Here is a 20173-nt window from a genome sequence, read left to right as displayed (position 1 = left end):
AGATGATAGCCACTAGATGATTTTTCATACTGTGAACATTGCGAACGACTAACGAGTATATATTATAATAAGTATTTAAAAAATAATATTTCTCTCGAATTTGTACTGCAATTATCCCCCTAGGTTACTAAATTACCTAACCTAATATAATATTATTTTTTTGACACTACAAAATAAAAATCTGTTTTTTAAACCAGTTTTTTGTAAAATGTAGTTTTTCGTCAAAATCTGTTTTAAAAAACACACATGATATTATTTTAATAATATTAATATATTATATGCTATGTATTATAATAATATACTATTATGTTATAACCACATAATTGTAAGTATAATGTACTGAAACAAAAACCGTGTACACTAGAATAATACGGGTGTCTACATCAATACAATTATAAAAGTCTGGTCGTAAAGCAGATTATACATATCAACATATCAGATTAAATATGATAAAAAATAATATAATTGTCTCCGGATTGTCGTTTTACAAATTACGTGAAATATTACACTATATTTTGTTTCACCAAGTGGATGACCATTTATTGAAAAAATTACAAATGAAATTTTAGTATCCATTTCGTGAAAAGTTATCCAGTTCATGAAATGGATAATTTCATCAAGCGCATGTAACATAAACATATGTTGGAGTTATTAAAAATAAACGCATATTGTTTTAATTTCTGGTAACAACATTATTTAGTTACTTATTTGTACATAGTGACGGTGCTAGGGGGGCATTCCGGGCAATTGCCCGGTGCCCCATACTCGGTGGGGCCCCATATCTTCACTGTTTTAAGAGAAACACCTCCACAATTAAAAAAAAAATTTCCTTAACTATCAATATTAAAATGTAATAATTATAGGTAATTAAATTTTATTACATTTGAAAATACCGTAATTAAGGGCTAGAACATTTTTCTTATAGGTATAAGTAATTTAGTTATTGTTTAAGTTTATTTATGTTGGTATATTCAAGTATATAAGTTGTATACAACATTCATTATTGGAAATATTATGATGGTGTAGAAATAAAAGTACCTATTAAGTATTAACCGCAGTCGCATTCAGAACGATAACAACCAATATCACATATTAGGACATTATAGTCTGTTATATTATACACATTCGTGTCTAAAAATAGAAAAAAAACCTTAAATGTCGGGACGTCAAAATATTATGTTATTGCAATATTGCTAATATTGCCACATGTTTTGAGCGATTTTAATGTACTGTACTAGTACTATGCTTTGTGCCGTCGTGCCTCGTGTTTATACTCTGTAGTGTGTATCAGTGTATGTATTAAAATTTAATATAATTTAATTAATTAATAATTTTTAATTTAACAATCTATCAAATATGAAATAATATATTATTAATTATTATATTAACATAATAATTTATAAATGTTAAATTAATAACATTTGATTATAAGCCGAGAAGTTCTTCACGCATACTCAAAGGGTAATTTTTCTCTTATTTTATTTTATTAATACCCATAATCCATATTTAAAATTATTGGTGAATATTAATTATTTTCATATATGAAATAAATATAATTGTTTGTAATTATGTTAAAAACTTATGAATAATTATAAAATTACCTACCTGGTTACCTAAATAATTAATATAGAACAATATTAATTAATAATTTTAAATTGCATATTATGTTTTAGAAATTTAAATTAATCACAATAAGTCTTCTAGTGATTATAACTTATTAAATAACCATATACCTATTAGAGTTTTAAGAACCTATACTCAATGACCAGTAGAAATAAGTAGAGAAAATATATGTCTGGTAACCTCAAACGAGCAATAAAACAAAAAAAATATGATTTTTGAACACACAACGTGGATCATTAAATAAATATCTTGACTCCTCGAGTACTCCTGTAGTTGATATAAATGAAGTTGAGGTTAGTATGTTTGTTTATTTGTTATACTGTAAATACTATACTAAATTGTTGTAATTTGCCATTTTTTAAACTCTTCGTTTAAGAAAAAAAAAGAGAATGTTCAATTATGAAGTGGATGATGAAAGAAGTAGTGATGCTGAAACAATTTTTCGACAAGAATATTTTGTTTATATTGTTGATCAAGCTATAAGCTCAATGGAAACCCGCTTTAAACAACTAGAATCTTACAATGATTACTTTGGATTTTTATTTCGAATAGGGAAGTTAAAAGAAATGGCAGATACAGATATTTTAAAACATTGTATGGACCTTCAAAACCGTTTGACAAATGGATGAGACTCCAAAGATATTGAAGCTATAGATTTACATGCATTATCAATATAATATTCAGATCTCTTGTTAATAAAAATCAAACTCCTCTCGAAGTACTTTCAATTATTAAAAATTCCAATGGTTCATTTCCTAATATTAGTGTTGCTCTTCGAATACTTTTAACCATTCCTGTCACTTCGGCCTGTGCAGAAAGAAGTTTTTCGAAATAAAAAATTATCTTCGCAATGGGATCAGTCAAGAAAAGCTTTCCGGGTTGTCTATGATATCTATTGAAAGGTCAATATCAGATACAATAGATTATGACGATATTATAAATGAATTTGCGGCCAAAAAGTCAAGAAAAAAATTATTTTAATTTGAAAATTATATGTCAATTTTTGTTTATACATTTTATTATATTTTATATTTTATATTGTATATTAAATACTTAATACATATTATATATTGTATATTATAGTATGTTTATTATATATGTATTATATTTTTAATTATATCTGTTGTGCCTGCTTATGATCTATCTAATTTTTACTAGAATAATATATTAATACTAGTACCTACTACTCAGTTGTATAACTATATTTTTTATATTTATTTTAATTATTTTAATTTTGATCTTTTGAATTATGCTTTATTATAAATTTTTTCCTAACCAATCAAAAGTAATTTATATTGGTTTTCACGTTGTGAGTGATTAAAAAAAAAAATTAGTATAAATACTGAATACTGAATTAGCCCCCCCCCCCAAATAAAAATTTCCCCGGGCCTCATAATATGTAGCGCTGTCACTGTATATACATATACTATATTATGCACATTAAACACCTGCTATACTTATACTCTACAGGTTGGAATTAAAGAAAGTTCCATGGCGTGCTAATTCATACTTTGTGTGTGTGTGTGTGTGAAAACGTTTAAGTCTATTTTATAATATAAGTTTAGGTAGGTATACAATGTAGGTACTTATATTATACGTTAAACACGATAATAAGGCATTTGAATGTACTTTTAAGAGAGTTTATTAATTATACATTTACAACGTATATTATTACAATGTATAATGTACAAATTATAGCTATAGCACGGATTTATATGCATTAAAAAACCAACCAAATATTTGCTAAAAAAATGTCTTAGATATGCATAACATTTAAACACTAAAAAATACGTGAAAATTAAAATATACCTATGCGTAAAAAATTTAGCCAAAAATGTGTATTTTTATAAACAAATTGTTAATAATTATCTGTTGAGTTTGGTTTAAGTTAGTGTTCATTGTCTCTGTGGCAAGGTCGTTTGCGAATTGGTGGCGTTAGTATGTTATTATTTTATTAATGCTATTATAATATGCGTTTGTGGACACTTGACTTCTAGTGTCAATCGACAAGTAGGAAAGTTAGGTAGGTGTGATTAGTGTAAACACCATAAGTCCATAGTAGTATAATGCCATATCGATTGGTTGTTTTTGCCATTTGGGATCCACAAGTTTAAACAACATCACACTGTTAAAGCAGGGATCGACAATTTGAATTTTGAACGAAACGCACGTGGAATCCTACAGATAATTTATTAATATTATGTAACGATGTTTTTAACATGACGTCGCATATATATTGTGAGAGCGACACGATAATAACTTATTATTATTATCATTACAGTCGAATGGCGGGACATTCGTGGTATATATGTCGCGTCGCATGGCCGGCGACACTGCACGCCGCAGCTTCGCGCGGGAAAATCGATTATTTTCTCCGTCCTACCCAGGGTGGGTGCGATAAACGGTCCGGCGGCGGCGCTCTCGTACGGCGATGGTGGCGTCGACCGGCACACTTCGGCCGACGGACACACAGCGAATATGATATCGCCGTAATAATATTATGTGGAAACGCTTTTCGGCGACGACAAAAACGAGGAAAACAATACGGACGAGACCGCATCGGATGTAAGTAAACCTATTTATATTATTTTCTAATATAAAATGTAGAGCTGGCTTAATCATATGACGGTATTTTAAAATGACGCGTTCAGCTGTTATAATAGCAGGATGAGACGGCAATCGATCGTGAGTTTGTTCTCCGCGGAAAAAGTTTCCGAAACGCGCGTGCATTATAATATTATTAATAATAAATAATATATTGTACCGTGAGTCATGGCGTAGGTATCTGCTATAATACGTAAACGACCGACGAATCGTGCTAGGCCCACAAATGTTACTGATGATGCTCCGTGAACGGTATCGACACCTGCGATTTGACGGCGAGCGAATGTACAAAATTAATAATATCATGTACAACACGCTCAATCAAATAATAAATTGTGTTCAATCGTCGTTTCGTGGGAAATAATTGTTGAATGCAATGTCGTATCGTATTATTATAGCGGGAATATCGAAATGTTTAGTTTTTCAGTCATCGGATTTCATCTAATACAATATGGAATAATATCTTTTTGTTTTTCGTGTTCGATTCAATAACCAGCGGTCGAGAATGTTTTCAATTTTTCATCATATGTATAATACGAGTAAAGCATCGGTTACCATTTTCATACCCTATGCGCTCAACTAAGATTTTTTCACTGTTGTTTTACTGGCACATACATCACTCGGAGAGTTAAGAATCTGAATTTGGCCTATTTATATAATATTTTCTATTAATTAATGATTTTCAAATAGTTGTATTAAACTATTAATTAGTTCATACCATTAGAAAAACTGTATGATGTATTTATAATTTATAGGTAAAATATCTTACATTCGACATCGATTGATCATCGCATTGCTAAAATACACGTTTTTGTGTGTGTGTGTGTGTGGGGGGGGGGGGGGGGTGTGGAAGGGATGGGCAGAACTTATTAAGAGGCACCTCTAATCTGTGGTGAACGGTGCGTATAGTTTTTGTTGCGGTTGAAATGCAAATACATATTTTAATTAATAAATCGAACGTAATATTATTTTTAAATTAATTTCTTTAAACTAGTGTTTTTTATGGTCGTAGGATATTTTCTAGCATTTCAACGATATTTGTTACATTACTTAGTCTATAGAGTTATATTATTTTATTTCAAAAAATTAATTAGGTACTAAAATTGTCATTTTTGACAGCCTAGTTCAGTATTTATTTAAAGTTTTTATAACGAAATAAATTACTTTTCAGTATAAATTGGTCATCAGAGCAGAGAGCTACGAGTCAAAACGACGCAGTACTGAATTCAAATTATATAGTGGGTGTCTGACACATTCTTTGTATGAGTACTCAGCACCTCCTCCACTAAATAAATTTTGCAGCACAATCACGTTCTTCTATCAAAGTCGTGAACAATAATCTCAATCAACGAAAACAGCACTATTTAAGAGTTGGCACTATCCATTCGTCATTGTTATAGGTAACTCATGATATTGGTATACCGTTTTCATTTCCGTTTTACATTTCAGATGACAACTGACTCAGTAAAATGATATACACGTATTATCCCTCGGAATAACCTTTTACGCCCTCTTTATCGTATTATCTTTCTATTTGCTGCATTGGGATACATCTGTACTGATCTAAGATCTAACTGAATTCCATCTACAACGTACGCCTGGAGGCAAGAATCACGATTAGAACGAGTGTATTTTATTTTAACCCCAAGCATTATTTGTCTATACATCTATATAAAAACTGTTCTTTGTATTTTTATGGGGGAGGGGGTTATAATTTTTTTTAATTTTTTAATTTTCAAATTACACACATCTATGTTTATTTGACAATAATCTACTGTATGTTTTTTACGATTTTGATATTCATTTTTTAAAAATATATTCTATCGTGTAGATTTTTTAATAATGACAAAATATAATATATCATACTCACACCAAATTCTTGAATTCAATATTAGTATATCTAAAAATATTACTATGTGTTATTACATGCAATGTACAAGACTACTTGTCATTTACTTGTTCTTCTACTACTTTACTTAAATTTGTAGATAATTATTAGGGCCGTCGTATTCGTATATCGATAATGTGCATAACTAATTTCATGCAGCGCCGTCCGGAAAAAAATTCGTTAGTTCGTCAGACTTCTTGTAGGTAGTGCAATATTAAAATTATTTAAAATGGATGGTTAAACGAATACGTAGCATAATATGCATGATGGCACGGTACGAACGGTCCGAATTATAATAATTATCAGTTTATTTATATATATTCATTCTACCACTATATAGTACAAACTATTTTAGAATAAGTAAATGTAATATTATGGGTTGTGAAATCTATTGGTTTTCTATAATTTGGAATATTTGGAATACAACGATGTCATGATATTTAACACAGAGTTACGGCCGAATTTACCATAATATTTTTTCCCTTTATTCATACGATTATTGATACAATAGTTGCGATATCGGATTATATTATTATAATAACATGTAATAGCCACATGAATGCACGCCTAATCGTAAAATTATCATTTTTATCATATCGTAATCGTATTTTAACTCACTTCAGATTACATATTCCATTAGAGTATTATATGTGGCAACGTGTATATTTATCTAAAGAATTTGTTATTACATTTAAGATTTAACAATTAAAAACAATATAATGCATTATAAAACCATATGTCTGTTCTTCAGACAAACGTTATCTTTCATATTGTACTATTATTGTACATATAACACGTTAAATTATTTTCATAAAAAAGGATAATCACGACACCGTATTATTATTATATCATTTATATTCATATATCATTTGTGAAGAATTCACCATAGACTGACGCCAGTTTAATTTAATAATCATGTGTCATAATATTATAAATTATAATATGTAGGTAGGCACATTACGAAATTATAGTAGGCGACGAATGTAAGGAAATTTAAAAAAATTAGCACTCTGCAAATAGCTTGATAAATATATCGTGTCGTGAATAATTTCTTACACTCATAGTAGGTAAGTACTACATTGTTAGGTATTTTAGTCAGTTCACGCATGCGTAATTATTATAATTATTATAATTTTTGTTTTTTAAATGAAATGTTTAATTGAAAGAAAAACGTACAACTCTACAAACAAATATTAACATATTCATTTCGACCACAATATAATTTATCAAGCTGAAATATTATTGTGTACGGTCATATAAACACACAATAATACATTAATACACTATACGTATATATGAGTTTAATTAGATTGTGTTTATTTCAGTGACACGAATCGAATAAACAAGAAACATGAAACGGCAAAACGTGCGCACGCTGTCCCTGGTAGTTTGCACATTCACGTACTTACTAGTAGGCGCAGCAGTATTCGATGCATTAGAATCGGAAACCGAGAGAAAAAGATGGAATCACCTTTTAGGTATAAATCAGTTGTTTATTAGTTTAAATTTACTAGTTGATTGAAGGCTTTACATGATGTAAAGTTAAAATAAAAAGTTGAACACAAAAAAAATTCGTTTAAGTTGGAAAAGTCGCACTACTGTCGGTTTAGAAACGATTTCTAGTAGGTATGTTCGTCTTTGAATAGATGTATAATCATTTACAGAATTGAAATTTTTAAAATTTAAATTCAAATATACTAGCAGATAATTGCATACACATATCTATTATAAGCTAAGACACTATGACAGTCTCGATTATACTAACAATATTTTATTAATAATTTAAGTTAATCATTTAGTAATATATTTTTGTACATTATGGTGATCTAAATTTTGCAAAATATAGGTATAATTATAATAATTATTATTTATTATATCATAAGAATATAATAATTTTGCATATCAATGATATTATGTAGTGATACAATTTTCAAAGTTTTTAATAGACTGAATGGAGCAATGAATGTTTTGCTTTCACAATTATGTGTTTTTTTTTTATCTATTATCATATTTTAATGCAGTAAAAATGCTGGGATATTTAATATTAATATCTTTTCTGGTAGGAAAATGAATCTAGTTGATATTTAGATAAATTTATTATTTTTTTACTAAAATGTAATACCTAATTAGGTACATCTTTTGTTGTGGTTATAACTGTAGTTCAATTTTGAACTTGTTAAAATAAAAGAACCATTTAAGTTTTCCAAAACAGGTTTAAGTTTACTAGGTAGGTATTCGTTTCTATAAAAATAAATATAGACTGCAGGTATGTAGTTCGTATATTCAATGATCTTAATCATAATTCGAATATAATATTTTAAAATGATTAGTAATTATTATAGATTCAATCCATTTTGTTTTTAAAATAGTTTTATTTATTATTAAAATTCTAATAGATACGTAGTTCTGTTACTTATTTTTATAAATTCTTGAGGACTAAAAATTAAAATAGTTATGTCATTACCCTTTAAATTATTGTATTTTTTTTTTTTTTTGAATTGTAATAACAATTTAACATAGATTAATTAAAAATTTAAAACTCAATCATCAATAAATATAATAGATGAAATAGGTTATAGGTATATTACTAATTAATTTGAGTAATTATTATGATGGTAACATAACATTTTATAATATATTATTAGTTGTCGGTTGGTTGATAGTTATGATTAACATGGTTATACATACCTACCTATATATATATATATATTTAACGATGATTGTAGAACTAAAAGCAGCTTTGGTGAGAAAATACAGCATAAGCGAAGATGATTACAGGATGATGGAGGTTGCCATCATCGAGAACAAACCTCATAAAGCTGGACCACAGTGGAAATTTGCAGGCGCATTTTATTTCTCCACAGTCGTTTTGGCAATGATAGGTATACGGTTTTACGTTAAAAATTGTAAAAACAGATAATAGTGTTTTCTTATAACGGAAGTTCTAATTCAATAGCAAAGCTTGGATTTATAAGCAACAGCATGTTTTTTTTTTGTTACATTCAAATAGAGTTTTACTGAGAAATGTCCACGATTTATATTTCTATATATTAATATAATTATGAAAACGGAAATATTTTTATGTTGTATATTTTTTTGCTTATGTTGAGCTTAATGTATATTTTATATATTATTTAGTATTAGCGTATTAATTGTATTTAAGCTGGTAATAATTAATCTCATTAAAGCATATAACTTGAATTTATTGTCAAACATAAATTTTATTTTTATAAATACTATTCTATGGTAAAATATACGATAAAATAGTGAATAGTTTGATAGAAAAAAATAAACATAATTAATTTAAGTATATAGGTATCAATATAAAATCAAAGATAAAATATAATTTGTTAGGTATTACACACAACTTTATCTTGTCTATGTCATCCAAACCGTTCAGCTGTGTGTGTTTCACCATTGATATAATAATATTACTATCGGTAATTCAAATTATTATCAAATACTCGTATTTACAGTTCGAGCAAAACTATTATTTGAAGTTTTTTTTAATGACAATCATATAGACTCCTAATTTTATTCTTTTGTTTCCCAATTCTTAAAATAATAAAAACGTAAAGTTTGCTCATTCACTAGAAGAAGGGAGTATTCACTAACTCGTTTCATCACTTATACAAATTACAATTTCTAAAAATAACATTACTACTGTAATATTTAATAATGAATAATAATAATTAAAATAATATTAACAAAATGAACATTTTGATAAAAAATTATAGAGTTACATAATAACACAATCTATTGTATAATATAATATGATTTCTAAAAGTATTCTATTTGTTCACAGGTTATGGTCACTCAACACCAGTAACAATTGGTGGCAAAGCATTTTGTATGGCATACGCTATGGTGGGCATACCATTAGGACTTATTATGTTCCAGAGTATTGGTGAACGTTTAAATAAATTTGCGTCCGTAGTTATTAGGAGGTGATAAATCATTTTAAGAATTTCCCATTTTTTTAAGTTTCAATAATGTTATATTAGAAGTAAAATTTTGATGGAAAACGAGTAAAGAGTTGAATATTCTAAAATAAAATATATCAGTAATGGACCTAAACTAAACTGATAAATTACATCCATGTTCTAATGATACTAGATAGGTAGGTAGTTGGTATAATGTAATAATCATACGTTACTGTGTCATATTAATGAATTAGTGTGTTTTACTTTAATATAATATATGGAGTTCAATTTCGTAAAAAAAATCGTTAGTTATTTGGTTACAATCCAAAACGTGCTATTTCCTATTTACATTTTTTTTCATCTAAACCGAGTTATGCATCTTTTCATACTAAAGAAATGGTGATATTGTGATATATGATATGACGTTATCAACTATTGTGATTTTAATATCGCTTAAAATTGTGCCAAAAAAGGTTCGCTAATATCAGAGTAACAAATAATTAATTGTTTACATTTAAATGTATTGCAGATGAAGTACTTTGAAATTGTATATATTATTCTTAAAATTTAAAATATTTATTTTATGTTATTATTTTTGAAATTTCGTTTTATCAGGTTTAGGAAAAAATTTCGCTGAAATAAATCGTGTTTGCTACGAATTTTATTGTTCACGTCAAAATATGCTATTGGTTGGCAATATCAAATTTTAGCACAAAAAGTTGTATGAAATTCCTCAAAATATCTTCTTAAATTAGATTGCACCTATGTCCGATTTATTTTTTATTACACATTACTCAAATGAAACATAAATGACTAAAGTAGCATTCTTGAAAAATAAACTAAGTATGAAAATATAACGTTTTAGATTATAACCACATAATTTTAATGTGTAGGTATTAACAATTTTAATTTAAGTAGGCAATATCGGAATATTACGTACTACAGTTCATATTTTTTTAGTTAAAAACAAAATAACAAAAACTGTTAGAGGATAAGACATTATATAATTTTAAAATATCCGATATTATTAAAATTTAAATCTGAATTAAATATTTATTCAAATTTACACTGAATTTGTTTTAATTAAAAGAAACTTATGATGAATCTTGTATAACATTTTCAAATGTAATTGGTACGTTACTAAAAACCAAAATTTATATCATGCATTAATTTTAAAAAGTAAAAATTTTCAAGTATGGTTTACCATAAAAAAAGAAAATAATATTTTGAAAATTAATTACATCAAATCTAGTAAATTATATTAAGAATATCCTGCACAAGTTCGCAACTATATTTTTTAATTAGTACTAATAAAACAAAATAGATTTTGTTGAAAACTTGTTTTGCATACAATTTTATGTTTTCTCCCTTTTTTTTAGTATTTGAAGTAGTTATAATGTAGTGTTTTTGGCAAACATATTAATTCAACTTACCGATAAGTAATAGAAAAATTAAAAACTATATTGAAATTATAAATCTTTGGAACTTACTTGAATCTACGTACCTACAGTCTAAATTAAAAAGTGACTTGTAGTTTTGACAGTAGGACCTACCTTCGTTCCATACTATAATAATTTCTCACTAAAAATGATTTTTGAAATTTTTTATCTTATGGATGTGCTTATACAAAAGGATCTTGTTTTGGAAAACGGAAAACATAAATCGATTTTTTTAATACTAAATTTTAAATGTATAACAATTTAAACTTCCTTTAAAATATATAATTGTGACGACAGTTCAAAATATCGTTGAAAATAGTTACGTTTTAGTTGACGGACGCCAAGATTTCTACCGTTGAAATTTATGATTTAGAACTTAGTTGATTTAGATATACTAATAGACCAAATGTAGATAAATTATTATTTTTAAATGAATATTAATGGTACTTATTAAATCTAAATCTAATAGTTATCTATAGTTTTTATGTGCATTTGTGATCTCCTGTTTCACGATAAACAAAAAATATTTATTATTTTGAATGGTTGATAGTTTTGTTAATGTACTGATATCTATATAATATTTTAAATATGTATAGGTATATAATATAAATGTGTAATTTAAAAAATTTAATTTTTATGTAAGTATTTTATTTTGAATTTTGACAAATTAGTTTCTAATAATGTTTTTTGTGAGTAAAATATTCTACTAGATTTTTAAACTGAAAAGAAAAACATATGTTTTACGACTTTTTAATTTTACAACTCAATTTTAACATATATTAAATGCATATAGTTTTAAAACCTGTAAATAGTAAATATATTTATATATTGGGTTAAAAATAGGGATTTTAGGTCACGAATTAGATCGTTAACAATATTTAATAGGTATAGCATATTATTGTACTGTACATGATAAATATTATATTACAATTATTCAATAAATCAATTCTTTTAAATATTGCATATCACTTAAATAATTTTGGTTTCTATTATGTGCAATTTACCATGATTTATAATATCACATTGGTATTGTAAAATAGCATAGTTGTAATGTTGTATTCAGTATTTAACCATTTAAATCGTATTTCCATTCACTTTAATTAAGTTCTAAAAAAGTAAAAGTAAATTTTTTTAATGCATTATGAGTATCCTTACCTAAATATTTCATTTATATTATCTTATTAATGCATCATAACTATAGATAGTCGGTGACTACAATATAGACACAGTCTTATACTTAATATTAATATTTTATTTATATTCATTTAAAATGGTAAAAACTAAAAATATATACCTATTATTTGTTTTTGAATATTTTATACCAAATATTCTTATAATATTTAATGTTTTTAATGCTATATTACGAATATAAAATTGTTCTTCGTACATTCAAATGATACGTAGTCAATAATCATCATAACTATATTTTCAAATTCTTATTAGGGAAATAGGGAACAGTTTTTTTAGAAACACAAATATTTTTACTATTTTGTTTTATGTATATGGAACTGGAAAATATTTGGGTATAAATATTAAAAATTTAAAAATATAACTATGTTGTAGTAAGTATTTGAATACAAAATTGTTTCATGATGAATACGCTTTACTAGACTGAATTTTTAGCCATATCATGTATTATCAAAACTCAGTCATAGTTTAATGGAATTTAAATATTCATAGATATAAGATTTTTCACGACTAAGATTGGTATTTCACTAATTAAAATATTTTATTATACCGTACTATATAACCTAGTTAAAGAAGCAACAGACATTCTATTACCATGATTTCACTCAATATTTCAATATCCAACAACGTTCTTGACTAACATGATATAAAAATTTTTAATTATTCATATACAGGGCCAAACAGTATTTAAAATGTAAAAAGGAAGAAGCTACGGAAATGAATCTAATGTTCGCCACTGGACTTCTTTCGTCGGTCATCATCACCACTGGTGCGGCCGTGTTTTCAAAATACGAAGGATGGAGCTATTTCGATAGTTTTTATTATTGCTTTGTTACGCTCACCACCATCGGTTTCGGAGATTATGTCGCACTACAGGTACTTATCAAATGCTTTTCACGTAATAAATTGTCGATACTAGTCCTATACGTCTCTTATCGTCTGACATTCATCTTCTTCCAAATTTTAATATCTTAACATCTTATTTCTGGAGTGTTTTAATGCGTCATAATAATTAATAAATGTATCAATAAAGAACATAATAAGGATATACTTGATATTATATGATATTATGATCTACCTTACTATAAAATCATCTTTCAAACGATGTGCGAGAAATTGGTTTATATAATGAATAACAATAAATTTATAAATTATAATAACAATTCATGGGTGAATTGACCTATTTATGCATTGGCTAAGTTCTATTATTCAACAATTTTTTTTTGTTTACGAGACACCGAGTTTAATGCAAAAACATTGTTTTAATTTAGACATTGTGGTTGTCACATTTTGTGATCGATGTAATAATATTTTTGTTTTAGTTTTTCACTGAATAATAAATAATAATAATGATACTAAAAATAATAATAATAAATTAGGTTCATGTATTTGAAAACCAAAACTGAAACCACGACAACTGGTTAGACAGCATTAAATTGTTTTAAATTATTACGTTTTAATAAATATTGTTTTAAAGTATAACTATCATTGATTTTAATTTATAATTTAAGGAGGAGGTAATTACAATATTGTCGTATTCGACAAAATAATAACAATTATGAGCCAATAACATAAAATGATCGATGAATAGGAACAAAATGTAAATAAGTTCTGTACATCACAGAGACCAAATAATCATTAATCATGCAGTAAACATTTGTTTTGTATTTAGTATATTGGACCAGTATCAGTTTTAAATTTTATCTTTGCTTTGATGTAGTGTATCAAAACATTTTTACCATCCAAAATAAACAAAAATCACAATTTTATAATTTTACATGCACTATTAGTTATAATTTACTATATTAAATTAAATTGTATTCTGATTGTATCCTAGGGCGCAGATTGTATATTTCCAATATTGATAAAAAAAAGTTTAATAAATCAGGTAATAAATTATAAATTATAAGTATAATATTATGTTGGTCTTGGTAGTAGGTACTCTCTAATATATATTATAACCTATATGATACACATTATGTTATTAAGTTTGTTAATTGAATTGTGATTTTTACAAACATGGGTTATATGAAAAATATATTATATGATATTATAATAAAAATGTATGACATTAATTTCGGGGATTTAAATAATAAAATTTAATTCTACTCTATGGTTATGGTTATTATATTTATTGTTTTATCATTGCTATGATATGTACCTATATATGTATTAATCCGACTGTCGTGATTTTCAACATTTATAATTTGTATAAGTACTAAGAAGAATTTAAGTATATGGATTGTTTTTAATTAAAAAGTCTACAGATAAAAGACATATTAAAAATTCTATAAAAGACATGTATTGTTTTTATCATATTTTATGAATTGTATTGTTTAATAAGATGAAATTTATCGACTATAGGTACTAACTACAGTTTTAATTGATTTGGTTTTATCTAAATTTTTATATGACCTATAATTTATTATTCAAATTTGTTATGAAGTTTAATTTTTTCTGTAACTTATAAAAATAGGTAAGTGCCTACAAAAAAACTAAATCTGAATCGATCATTAGAGACTTAAATAAATTTTAAATTAAGTATTCAAAGTTAACCTTTGAAAACGTACTATTCAGAATCCATGATATATTATATTTATTTTCGTGCCAACTGAAATTAATATAATTGCATTGTATAACGTTTACAACAAATAATATTGTGATATTACCTACATAAAATCTTGATTTTATCGCAATACTTACATCTCCATTTGAGAATTTTCATGCCATGAGTAGTAACGTTGCAACGTAACGTTATTAGAACAAAACAAAATAAATAACAAAAACAATAATGATTAAATTTATTATTATATATTAATAACAATTCAGAACACAATGTAAATTTATGAAATTGATCATGACTTTTACTATCTTAAACTATTTTATAATTTATCACTCAATATATACTAAGACTTTATTATTAACCTATCTAAGATTATTTTGATTAAGATAAAGTCTTTATTTTAAATATACCTATGTTATATCAAAACATTTATTATGACGAATCGATAACTATACAATGATATTAATGAAAATTTTTTAGTATTATTAGTATTGTTTAAATGCACTTATAATTAACAGTGGATTTAGTGGATTGCGGGGATGTAATACAACAGGCATTTAATTCCATGGTTATTTTAGGCACCTCAGGTTTTGCTCTGGATTTTACAACCTTGTAAGTTAATCAATTATTAAGAATTTTGAACAATATTCAGGCAAAATATTTTTTATGGAATTACTACTAATAACTGTTTATTATAAATTGTAACTTATGGACTCAGTTTTACATACTTGTGACTCAATTTAAAGGAACACATTTTTAGGAACTAATTGGGCCTAGAAATACCTGATTGATAAGTATTGTTTTTTAAATCCATCTTCAATATTAGAAAAAAAAATTGTAATGTAGACATAATATGACTAATTATTATAAATATCAAATTTTAAAGGGCTTCCAATATTAATAGTTGCATCCCGACTTCCATATACACAGATCCGACTCTGTTTACAATAAGTACCTAGCATTACTCTGTTTATGATGATTTATAAAAAAATTAAATACTATTTAAAATATTCAGTAACTATTAAATATCAAATATAAAATGAATACAATTAGAGAATTATTTAAAAATTAACATAAATATAATATTAAAAAAAAAAAAATATTTTTACAAATATGACACGATGCAAAATAGGTACTGGTATTGGGATTTTGTTTTTCTTATTGTAATATTGTGATATTAATTATTTTATTTGACATTAGACCAGCTTCATATAGTCTTGAAATTATTTGGAAATTTAAAAAATGTACATAAATTATTTATATTCTGACACAGGATTATATAATATGAGTATATAATATTTTTAATATATATAGAATAGACGCATTTATAATTTATAAAGATTAAAATAATAAATAATTTGAAATACTTTGAACTAAATTACTATTTTAGGGATGAAATAGTTAAATTATTATTCATCGTGTTATAAATTCCATCATGTACGTTATAAATACATTTTAAACATAAAATACTATTATAATATGATAAAACTTTTATAATTTTTAGTTTTAATACACATAAATACAAAACTTAATCTTATAAAAATATTATTCAATTTTTCGAAAATTGATTTAATTTAAATTATGAGATGTTAGTACCCTAAAATATTATAAATTTTAATTTTACTAACATTAAAATATACTGAACTACAAACAAATAATAAAACATAATTCTAAGTTTTTATTTTCACTGTTTTCGCCAAAAATATTATCTGTTATCAATCTTTAAAGTGGTTAATAATAATTAATATCATATTATTTGACGTATATGTTTACAGTGAAAATAGGGGCCTCTCGAGTAACTGAAATCTAAAATTGTTGAAAAATTGATTTCTAAATGTGTTTTTGGGTATAAAAATGCAACATATTGAACCAATGCATTCTGGATAGTGGAGATATCATTCTGAATTAATTACTTGAAATCGATCTAAATTAAACATTTAGAAAATATTTTAAATTAATTTTATTACCATATTATATTTAGAATTAGAATATTTTACAATTATTACATAACCTAGTTTGTTTAAAAAAAAAAAGTTTTTCTGATTTTAAATGATTTAACTTATAGGTTTTATATATAGATTTGTATTTCTTAAAATTTGAATATCAGATATATAGTAAGATTAATAAGTTATAAATTTAATAGAATCCAATATACAATTTTACATGAGACTACTATGTGATACAAAATAATTATCCAATTATATAAATTATTTTATATTTACAATAATAAGAAAAAATTATTCAGATTGTTAAAACGGCGTTTTTGGGACGAGTGGAACGATCACGTTGAAGTCTCCATTTGTTAGGGTGAGAATTCAGCCCGTATTGTGGACAGCTTGCTATGTGAACATGACTGAAGAAGCTTACCAATAGAATCTTGATGTAGTTAGCATTACCTAGTGAATTCGATAAAAAACAAATTATAAATTTGATTCCTCGATCAGTGATCTCCACGATTTTTTATTATAAGACCAAATTCATAAGTAATGATTAAGAATAATAATCATCACATAACATTTTGTACTTGCGTAGATTTTGTAATTATACTGCCATATATGGACTATGAATATTTGATACGAAAAACACAGTGTAATAAACTGTACATTAAATCGGTAAAGTTGATAAATCCAATATATTTTTCGTTTATCTCAGAATCTTAAACAGAAATTCACGTTCTAAAAACTCATTTTTAATTCTGTTGGGGATGTCTAATGAAAACTTACCTACATCTGTCTTGTGTTAAAATATACCTGACCTAACTTAGGCGGGATTAAAATGCAAGAGAACAGAGCACATTATAGCATGTTATTATAAAAACTGGATGCATCGACTAAGAGGTCCATGTTGATAGATTATATAATTGAAAAACAAATGTTGATATCAGTTTTTAGTAGTCTTGTTATTTCTGCAAGAATATCAAGTAATTAAGTCACAATCTGTGATACAACTTACTTGGGGAGGAAGCGCCACGTATAATTTTTCATAAATGTAATTTTTTTTAGTATTTAATAGATGTTGCTTATATTTCATAATATATCTACTTACTAGATATACCAATATATGCTATTTATTTAATAAGATTAGTTTTTTATTACTTATTTTAATGGATAATTGTTTTAATCATTGGTTTTCGACAAAATCAATTTTGGTCTTGGTATTCCTATTTGTGTAACTAAAACAAATCGCAGTTGATACATGAAATGTTTTTTTTTTTTTTTTAAAGGAAACTTTGTTAACAATCAGTTTCGGCAATTATATGATTACAATAATGGTACATAAAAGAATTTAAATTAGGTAATGATAGAAAATATATCACAAATAATTTAAATTTTTAAGCCAGCCTGGTTGAAGAAGTATATAAGTGAAGTAATAATTGGAACAATTGATGAGTAGAGAATGGATAGGTTGTCGTAAGGCACATTAAAAGAGTGAGTTAGGATGAAAAGGATATTGCGTTGGGGAGCCAGTGAGGGATAGTTAAAAAGTATATGAGAAATATTGCAGATGGTGGGGTCGTGGATATGTGACATGCATAAAGGAGATTCCTTGAGAGAAAGTTTTTAAGAGTGTGAAGGTAATAGAGTGTGTCCAAATATTAGGCGTGAAAAAGAAGTAATTATGTTACAATTTAATTTGAGGTTGTGAAACCAAGATTGAGAGGGTATAGTTGGTGAAATACTTTTGTACCAAGATGCAGGGTTGGACAGTATCTTCGATACAAGTATCGTAGATACGTATCTTAGATACAATTGTATCTTGTATCTCGATACAGTTATATGAAGTATCGAGAATCTTGTATCGCGATACATTTTTAGTCAATGTATCTAGTATTTCATAAAATAATTTATGATGCGATACAAGATACGATACAATTCTGGTTTTATTATAAAAATAATAATTAATGATCCAGAAATTAATATTCTTATTTAATATTGTAGGTTGTTAAAAATAATTGTTCAACCCAGTAACGATAAATCATAAAATATAGTTATATGTGTGATGTATATTGTATATATATATATATATAATATCTGTGACACACGCACATTGAATTGGACTTAACGTCTGTACCTTATTAGGTATCCATAATTTTGTATAATAGTGTACCTAATAGTTACTACTTTATGTAGTACCTTTCACGATAAAGTATGTAATGAACACGATTGATTTGTTTTATTTTGTTTTATTACTAATGTATTATTATTACTGAATAAGTGTCAGTTTTATTATTTTATTTGTCATTCTAATTACTTAATGAAGTGCTCATTTCCATGATTTTTAAAAAATCTAGTGACTTATTTTATTAAATGTATCGAGTATTAAGTATCGAGTATCTAGTATCGCGATATTCCAAAGCCAAGTATCGAGTATCTAGTATCACGATACTCCAAAGCAAAGTATCTTGTATCTAGTATCTCATCTCAATATTCCTTTTCGAGTATCTTGCCCAACCTTGGCAAGATGAATAATTGGAGGCTAGTTTGTTTCATTAGTTGAGCCATAAATTAGAAGTATGGGATTTTAATAAGGGATAGAAATCGGTCCAGGGAATTAGAATTGGAGGACAGCAGTATGAGGAGGTAGAATTTTCAATGGAGTTCGTTATTTCATTACCTTTTATGCCAGAGTAGCTGGGCACCCAAAGGAATTCAACTATAAAATCTAAAAGAATAAGTTCATGTCCGCAAGAAGGATCTGACATTTGTGAATGCGACGAGAAGCAATCCGATGAACACCTACTAAAATATGCCCTTGCCCCGACAGAATGCAAAACTGACGATTTAGCAATTGCCAATGAAAACGCTATATCAATAGCCACCTACTGGCTGAAGCAAAATATTTAGCACTTTTATATTTTATATTTTATATCTTAATGTTTGTTTATAATTGAATGAAATTAGTATTTATTAAGTCCAAACCTAAACTAACCGGACACGATAAGAAG

The 20173-nt window shown here is 26.2% G+C and overlaps 1 protein-coding gene and 1 pseudogene across 2 annotated transcripts in view; both read left to right on the top strand.

Moving 5' to 3' along the window:
• The first annotated feature begins 2012 nt into the window (after nt 1-2012).
• On the top strand, nt 2013-2512 carry LOC149060637 (uncharacterized; annotated as a pseudogene).
• A 1512-nt stretch (nt 2513-4024) lies between these two features.
• LOC107169822 (two pore potassium channel protein sup-9-like) overlaps nt 4025-20173 on the top strand; it is an 86386-nt gene continuing 70237 nt past the window's right edge. Inside the window, exons 1-6 of one of the 2 annotated variants that reach the window (XM_089216224.1) lie at nt 4025-4188; nt 5399-5627; nt 7441-7593; nt 8842-8997; nt 9921-10062; nt 13340-13541. In XM_089216224.1, coding sequence (XP_089072350.1) covers nt 7467-7593; nt 8842-8997; nt 9921-10062; nt 13340-13541 — 627 coding nt within the window. In that variant the 5' untranslated portion in view covers nt 4025-4188; nt 5399-5627; nt 7441-7466. Of the gene's footprint in view, nt 4189-5132; nt 5322-5398; nt 5628-7440; nt 7594-8841; nt 8998-9920; nt 10063-13339; nt 13542-20173 lie in introns of those variants that run through there. The other variant, XM_089216226.1, reaches the window with a different exon arrangement.

This window comes from Diuraphis noxia, unplaced genomic scaffold (genome assembly GCF_037042655.1).
Source record: "Diuraphis noxia isolate RWA-SAM2 unplaced genomic scaffold, SU_Dnox_SAM2 contig0001, whole genome shotgun sequence".
Taxonomy (NCBI): domain Eukaryota; kingdom Metazoa; phylum Arthropoda; class Insecta; order Hemiptera; family Aphididae; genus Diuraphis; species Diuraphis noxia.
The sequence above is the reverse complement of the archived record's forward strand: the minus strand, read 5'-3'. Positions and strand labels throughout refer to the sequence as shown.